Source organism: Rhinopithecus bieti, unplaced genomic scaffold (genome assembly GCF_001698545.2).
Source record: "Rhinopithecus bieti isolate Rb0 unplaced genomic scaffold, ASM169854v2 scaffold_71542, whole genome shotgun sequence".
In the NCBI taxonomy this organism is placed as follows: Eukaryota; Metazoa; Chordata; class Mammalia; order Primates; family Cercopithecidae; genus Rhinopithecus; species Rhinopithecus bieti.
In genome coordinates this window covers 40,924-48,466 of record NW_016826746.1, presented here as the reverse complement: position 1 = coordinate 48,466, position 7,543 = coordinate 40,924, and the positions used below count along the sequence as shown (strand labels likewise).

The 7,543-nt window shown below is 47.8% G+C and overlaps 1 protein-coding gene across 1 annotated transcript in view; it reads right to left on the bottom strand.

The window, feature by feature from the left end:
• Positions 1–1,537: 1,537 nt before the first annotated feature.
• AKAP8 (A-kinase anchoring protein 8) overlaps positions 1,538–7,543 on the bottom strand; it is a 23,553-nt gene continuing 17,547 nt past the window's right edge. The window contains exons 12-13 of the mRNA XM_017863557.1: positions 6,671–6,860; positions 1,538–3,379 (exon numbers count right to left, since the gene is read on the bottom strand). Of these exons, the coding sequence (XP_017719046.1) occupies positions 2,924–3,379; positions 6,671–6,860 (646 nt within the window). The 3' untranslated portion in view covers positions 1,538–2,923. The remainder of the gene's footprint in view (positions 3,380–6,670; positions 6,861–7,543) is intronic.

Genomic DNA, 7,543 nt, shown 5'->3' with positions numbered 1-7,543 from the left:
TTTTTTTTTTTTTTTTTTTTTTTGAGACGGAGTCCCACTCTTGTCTTGTTGCCCAGGCTGGAGTGCAATGGCATGACCTTGGCTCACTGCAACCTCCACCTTCCGGGTTCAAGAAATTCTCCTGCCTCAGCCTTCTGAGTAGCTGGGATTACAGGTACCCGCCACCACGCCTGACTAATTTTTTATATTTTTAGTAGAGATGGGGTTTCACCATGCTGGCCAGGCTGGTCTTGAACTCCTGACCTCAGGCCATCCATCTGCTTCGGCCTCCCAAAGTGCTGGGACTACAGGCATGAGCCACTGCACCTGGCTGCAAGACTTTTAAAAATTAGCTGGGCATAGTGGTGCACTCCTGTAGTCCCAGCTAATCAGGAGGCTGAAGTGGGAGGATCACTTCAAACCAAGATTTGGAAGGCTGCAGTGAGCTACTGTGGTGCCACTGCACTCCAGCCTGGACAAGAGAGTGAGATCCTGCCTGTAAAATGAAACAAAACAACAAAAAAATTATGTAGTTTCACCAAGAGGTGGAAGGTGGAAAAGCCTCACTGACATTCAGACCAATTTAATGATAGGTCTTGGATTCATAGAGGATAGAGGGGAGAGGGGAGAGGGAGACACACGAAGTTTTGCTCTTGTTGCCCAGGCTGGAGTGCAGTGGCACGATCTTGGGTCACTGCAACCTCTGCCTCCAGGGTTCAAGCAATTCTCCTGCCTCAGCCTCCAGAGTAGCTGTGACTACAGGCGCCCACCACTATGCCCAGCTAATTTTTGTATTTTTAGTAGAGATGGGGTTTCACCATGTTGGCCAAGATGTTCTCGAGCTCCTGACCTTGTGATCTGCCCACCTTGGCCTCCCAAAGTCCTTGGATTACAGGCATCAACCACCGCACCCGACCTGATATTTCATTTTTTTGAGACAGTGTTGCTCTGTTGCCCAGGCTGGGGTGCAGTAGCGTAACCTCGACTCACTGCAGCCTCTGCCTCCCTAGTTAAAGCAATTTTTCTGCCACAGCTTCCCCAGTAGCTGGGATTACAAGCGTGTGTCACCACACCCAGCTAGATTTTTGTATATTTGGTACAGACAGGGTTTTGCCATGTTGGCCAGGCTGGTCTCGAACTCCCGACTTCAAGTGATCCACCTGTGTCAGCCTCCTCAAGTACCGGGAATACAGTTGTGAGCTACCATGCCTGGCCGGGTCTTGGAGTTTTAGAAGAAGAAGAAAAAGGGGCGGGGGAGCCAGGTGCAGTAGCTCAAGCCCGTAATCTAGGAGGCGGAGGTTGCAGTAAGCCAAGATCACACCACTGCACTCCAGCCTGGGCAACAGAGTGAGACTCTTGTCTCAAATAAAAAAAAAGGAAAAAAAGAAAATTAAGGAAATAAAGCAGTTCCACTAGTGATTTTTTTTCCACTATTGATGTTCAATGCTAACATTTTTGCCTTAAGATAACAAGCTTAAAGAGCAGGCTCAACCTGCGATTAAGACGCATCTACGCAACACGAACGGATGCTGAGCAGAAATAACCCAGAGGCACCGTCGTCTTATCAAGCAGTTTATTTCCATTTTCAGTTCTCTTGTTGACTTTTTAATAAATATTCACCTGGAATCTCCACTAAGGCTCCTCATGAGCAGGGCCCAGTTCCTAGAATGTGCATAGTGAGTTAGCCCCTGATATACAGCAGAGGCTCAGCAAACATTTTACTGCCTCCTTTCTAATGACTTTCCAGTGGCGTTTCCCAACATGTGAGATGTATACAGTTCACAAGGCCACAGGGAAACCGACACAGGAGGGCCATTTCAAAAGTGGGGGTATCTTCCAATTCTTCTGATTTGAGGAAATTCTAACTGTTGTGTGCTAACCTTGAACACATGCTAGCCTCCCTTTCTCAGATTTGGAAAGGTCTAAAGTAATAGTTATTTCTCTAAAATGAAACATGTACTTCATTATTTTTTTAACCGATAGCTTCTATCTATGGCAACTTATGCTGGATTATTCCATCTATGGGAATCACATCAAGTTTTTTTTTTTTTTTTTTTTTTTAAAGAGATGGGGTCCTGCTATGTTGTCCAGGTTGGTCTTGAATTCCTGGGCTTAAGCTATCCTCCTGCCTCGGCCTCCCAAAGTGCTGGGATTATAGGCATGCACCATTGGGTCTGGCCAAATTTTCTTTGTAAATGCATTTGAGTGGCAGTAACTAATTTTAAAGGAAAAAAAAAAACTGAAGTAATCTAGAGGTGGAACACAAATGAGGTAAAATATTAGAGAACTGATTCAGCAAGGACTAAAGATTGGGGCACAATGCCCCCTGCACAGTCTGGTTCTTGAGGCTGAGGTGGGTGTGTTTCCAGTGGTGTAGGTCGGTCAGATTCTTCTGGCCTTTGAGCGTGCGTGGATGTGACGTGGTGCCACATGTGAACCAGGTGCTGGCGAGTCCTGTGAAAATCACACACCAGATGGTGCACTACAGAGGTACAGGTTAAAGGCCGAAGCTTGAAACAAACAAAAATCCTCTATAGAGCAAGATATATTCCTAGTGTTGAGCTGTTCCCAACCAAAAAAGAGAAAATAAAATAAGGAAAAAAATAAAATAAAAAAAGAGGCATTCCATCAGTGGCTATATTGAACAAGTAATGTATCATCAAGATATAATCACCCAACCTTTATTATTTCCAAGTGCAGTGTCAAGAGACATGTTACAGCCGCTAAGGACAATGTACTTCTTTCAAACCTGGGCAAGAAGCCACACGACTGCACAAGACAAGCCGTAAGAGGCACTGCTCAGGAGGAAACGGCTGGGTCTCTTCACCGAAATTAGTTTACAGCATATTCCAGGAGCACACGCCCTTGTACTGCTTACAGACCAAGGGAGAAAGAGCAACACCTCCATTATCCCAGTGCCTTCCCTGGAACAGGGAAATGCGCATCATTCTGTGGGAATAGCATCTTTGGACTCTGCATCAGTTTGTTCCACTTCGGCATCTGTGGCAGCTGGAGCAGGAGCAGCTCTGGTATGGGCACTTTCTGCCTCTGCTCCCATTGTCTCGGTGCCATTTCCAGCCTCTGCAGCCTCGCTTCTGGCCTCATGGACGCCCTTCTCAGGTGCCGTTCCGCAGGGCACCTGCTCTTCCAGCAGCTGTTCAGCTTGAGGATCACTACTGGCCTCCGCTGTGTCCACGGGGCCTTCGCCCTCAGCTGGCTCCCCGTTGCTCTCTGGAGCAGGTGCTCCTTCCCCATCTACAGCCCTCACCGCTGCTGTAATCACCTCGGCTAAGACGTCCGCGGCCACCTCCTCAGGTGTCTCTTTCTTATCCTCACCTCCTAAATTGTCATCTCCTTCCATTTCTGGATCAACGGTTTCACTGGTAAAAGGGTCCTCACCCTGGCCAAAGAGGAAACACAGGTCAGTGTGGTCTAAGCAGAGCTCAGGAGCCCCATGATTGCTGGGATGTCAGCTTTCCAGAACCAGCAGAGTCCACAATGAAACACTTCTGTAAGTTACACCACAGGAGTGAATCCTACATGTTCTCAGAGCCTACAGATTCAGAAAAGTGTCACCAGATATTCTGCAATTTTTTTTTTTGAGACGGAGTCTCACTGTCACCCAGGCTGGACTGCCGTGGTGTGATCTCGGTTCACCACAACCTCCGCCTCCAGTGATTCTCCGGCCTCAGCCTCCCAAGTAGCTGGGATTACAGGCGTGTGCCACCACGCCCGGCTAATTTTGTATTTTTAGCGGAGATGGTGTTTCTCCATTGTTGGTCAGGCTGGTCTGGAACTCCAACCTCAGGTGATCTGCCCGCCTCGGCCTACCAAAGTGCTGGGATTACAGGTGTGAGCCACTGCGCCCGGCCTGCAAGCATGTAACAGTGAGGAAAAGTTCACAAGACCCAGGATTTCTTGATGCTTTTTTTTTTTTGAGATGGAGTCTCCCTCTGTCATCCAGGCTGAAGTGTAGTGGTGCGATCTCAGCTCACTGCAACCTCCACCTCCCGGGTTCACGCCATTCTCCTGCCTCAGCCTCCTGAGTAGCTCAAGGTGCCTGCCACCACGCCCGCTTAATTTTTTGTATTTTTAGTAGAGACGGGGTTTCCCGTGTTAGCCAGGATGGTCTTGACCTCCTGACTTCGTGATCTGCCCACCTCGGCCTTCCAAAGTGCTGGAATTACAGGCGTGAGCCACCACGCCCGGTCTTAACTTGATGTTTTTAAAAAACGGCATGTAACAGAAGTTAACACTACGTAATTTTTTAGTGTCATTAAGGTGCAGTGGCTCACGTCTGTAATCTGTAATCCCTGCACTTTGGGAGGCTGGGGCCGGAGGACTGCTTGAGCTCAGGAGTTGGAGACCAGCCTGGGCAACGTGGCGAAACCCCAGCTCTACAAAATATACAAAAATTAGCCGTGCATGGTGGCACGTGCCTGTAATCCTAGCTACTCAGGAGGCAGAGGCATGAGAATCGCTTGAACCCAGGAGGCAGAGGTTGCAGAACAAAAAAAAAAATTTTTTTTAAGTGTCATTTGTGCCCATAGCCTTGAGATAAATCCCCTTTTTACAGAAAAGGAACTGAGCTTCAAAGATCAGTAACTTGCCAGAGGTAACAAAACTACTACACATCAGAATCAAGATTCAAATCAAGTCTGACTCCCTCAGAAGTCAAAATTCTCCTAACTATATGCTAAAAAACTATCTGTAGTCTAAAACAAGCAAACTAAAAGTTATCATTACCAGATTAGGAAACATGTTTTAAAATATGATGCTTAGGGCAAGGCGCTCATGCCTGTAACCCCAGCAATTTGGGAGGTCAAGGCGGGAGGATCACTTGAGGCCAGACGAGCATGGGCAACAGAGCAAGAGTGTCTTAAAAATTAGCCAGTGTGAGGCCAGGCGAAGCGGCTCATGCCTGTAATCCCAGTACTTTGGGAGGCCGAGGCGGGTGGATCACGAGGTCAGGCGATCAAGACCATCCTAACGTGGTGAAATCCCATCTCTATCAAAACTACAAAAAATTAGCCAGGAGTGGTGGCGGGCACCTGTAGTCCCAGCTACTCAGGAGGGTGAGGCAGGAGAATGGCATGAACCCAGGTGGCGGAGGTTACACCACTGCACTCCAGCCTGGGCAGTAGAGCGAGACTCCATCTCAAAAAAAAAAAAAATTAGCCAGGTGTGGTGGTGTACTACTGCAGTCCCAGCTACCTGGGAGACTGAGTGGGGAGGATCTCTTGAGATCAGGAATGCGAGGCTGCAGTGAGCTATCGTCACACCACTACGCTCCAGCCTGGTAAGAGAACAAGACCCTGGCTCAAAAAAATAAAAAAATAAATAAAAACAGAGACGCTTAGAAGGCTGAGCCCACACTTGACTCTAGAAACTTTTACCTTGTTTCAGCTACAAAGGTAAAATCATGAGTTATGTTTCTTCCCTCTTTTTTTTGAGTCAGGGTCTCACTCTGTCATCCAGGCTGGAGTGCAGTGGCACAATCTTGGCTCACTGCACCCTCTGCCTCCTGAGTAGTGGGGACCACAGGCGTGGGCCACCATGCCTGGCTAATTTATGTATTTTTTTGTACAGACAGGGTTTCACCATGTTGTCCAGGCTGATCTCGAACTCCTGAGCTCAAAGTGATCCGCCACCTCAGCCTCCCAAAGTACTAGGATTACAGGTGTGAGCCACCACGCCCAGCCCAGTCATGTTTCTTAAATTGGTTATTTAGATTCTGTGCCTTTAATGGATGGAATTGTCAAATATGGAAGTGTTTAGTAACTGAGAGGAGGGCAAACAGGTCCTGAAGTCAGGTTGTGGGCTGGGACTTAGCTGCCTGCCCCAAATGCTGAAGTACTGGGATGAACACTGAGCAAAATAGGTTTCACAAGAAAGAACTGGGAGCTCTTCCAAGCAGCCTTCTCTCCATGAGCACCCACTCTGGGACTTTTATATGCTGCTCTCAGCATGAAGGCTCTGGTTCCTTACTACCCCTCATCTTCAACCTCATTCACCTTCAACCTCACTGTCGGTTGGCTCTATCAGTGAAATCTCTTTTTAGCTTCTCTTCTGGAAAATTATCATCTACCTTGGATATTTTTTTTGAGATGGGGTCTCGCTCTGTCACCTGGGCTGGAGTGCAGTGGCACAATCGTAACTCCTCTAACTCCCAGGCACAGGGATCTTCCTGCCTCAGCCTCCCAAGCTATTGGGATTACAGGCATGAGCCATAACTCCCAGTTCTCCGCTTTCCTTTATTTTAAAGACCAGGTCTTGCTATGTTACCCAGGCTGAAGTGCAGTGGTACCACCATCACTCACTGTAGCCTCAAATTCCTGGGCTCAAGCAATCCTCCCATCCCAGGTTCCCGAGTAGGGCTAACCTTGGGTTTTCTAAAGCACCTAAAAATCATTTGCTCAGAATTTTAAGGCTAAACAATCGGGATTTTCCATGGAGTGCCATTACACACTTATTAATCAAGCTGCACCACATCCCCAGAGTCCCCAGGCAAGCAGTGACTGATTGGAAATCCCAGTTGTCACGTTCCTGAGCCTGATGTACTCCAGTGTCCCTCAACTGGTCAAAAGACTCAGAAACGCTAAACGCTGCACTCTGGATTCAACTCCCTGCTCATGGGGTTCATCTTCCCTTTCAAAAGCTTTTCCGGTCTGTGGTACTCGCAAGCACAAACCTTGAGGTATTTTTCCAGCATCTTCACTATATGTCTGTTGTTCAAAACACTCTTAGCCACATGGAGACTGGTTTTCTTGAACTGTTCAGCAGCCAACTGCAAAGGGAACCAAATGTGATCTTTTAAAAATGGCAAAGATAAGCAAGAGAACAAACCAGTCAGGCTCTGCCGAGTCATCCTGAGATCAGCCCTATGCAGCGAGACAAATCTCAAAACACCAGGCTCCACGAACAGAGAGAAGGCTCCGGAGAGACTGTGCAACTAAGACTAACAAACTGGAAAAGCTGGACAATCTTAAGAGATAAACGCAAAGATGCGCCCGATACCCAAGTATCACGTGCAGAATCGGGGGTGAAACAAGAGCGTTTACAAATGAAAGGCGGTGTGGGCTCAGTGGAGGAAAAGGGCAAGCTCTTTCTTTTCAGCTTTTGGGGTTACACTGATTTCACAGTAAATTCAACAGAAGTGTGACTGTGCTGGGTGTGGCGGCTCACGCCTTCAGCACAATGGTCCCTTGTTTGTATACTGCTTTTCAGCTTATCTCTAACAGTACTGGGGCTGGGCGCAGTGGCTCACACCTGTCATCCCAGCACTTTGGGAGGCTGAGGTGGGTGGATGACCTGAGGTCAGGAGTTCAAGACCAGCCTGGCCAACATGGTGAAACCCCATCTCTACTAAAAATACAAAAAATTAGCCGGACGTTGTGGCGGACACCTGTAATCCCAGCTACTTAGGAGGCTGAGGCTGGAGAACTGCTTGAACCTGGGAGACGGAAGTTGCCGTGAACCGAGGTCGCACTACTGCACGCCAACCTGGGCAACAACAGTGAAACTCCATGAAAAAAAAAAAGAAAAAAAAAAAAAAAAAAAAAAA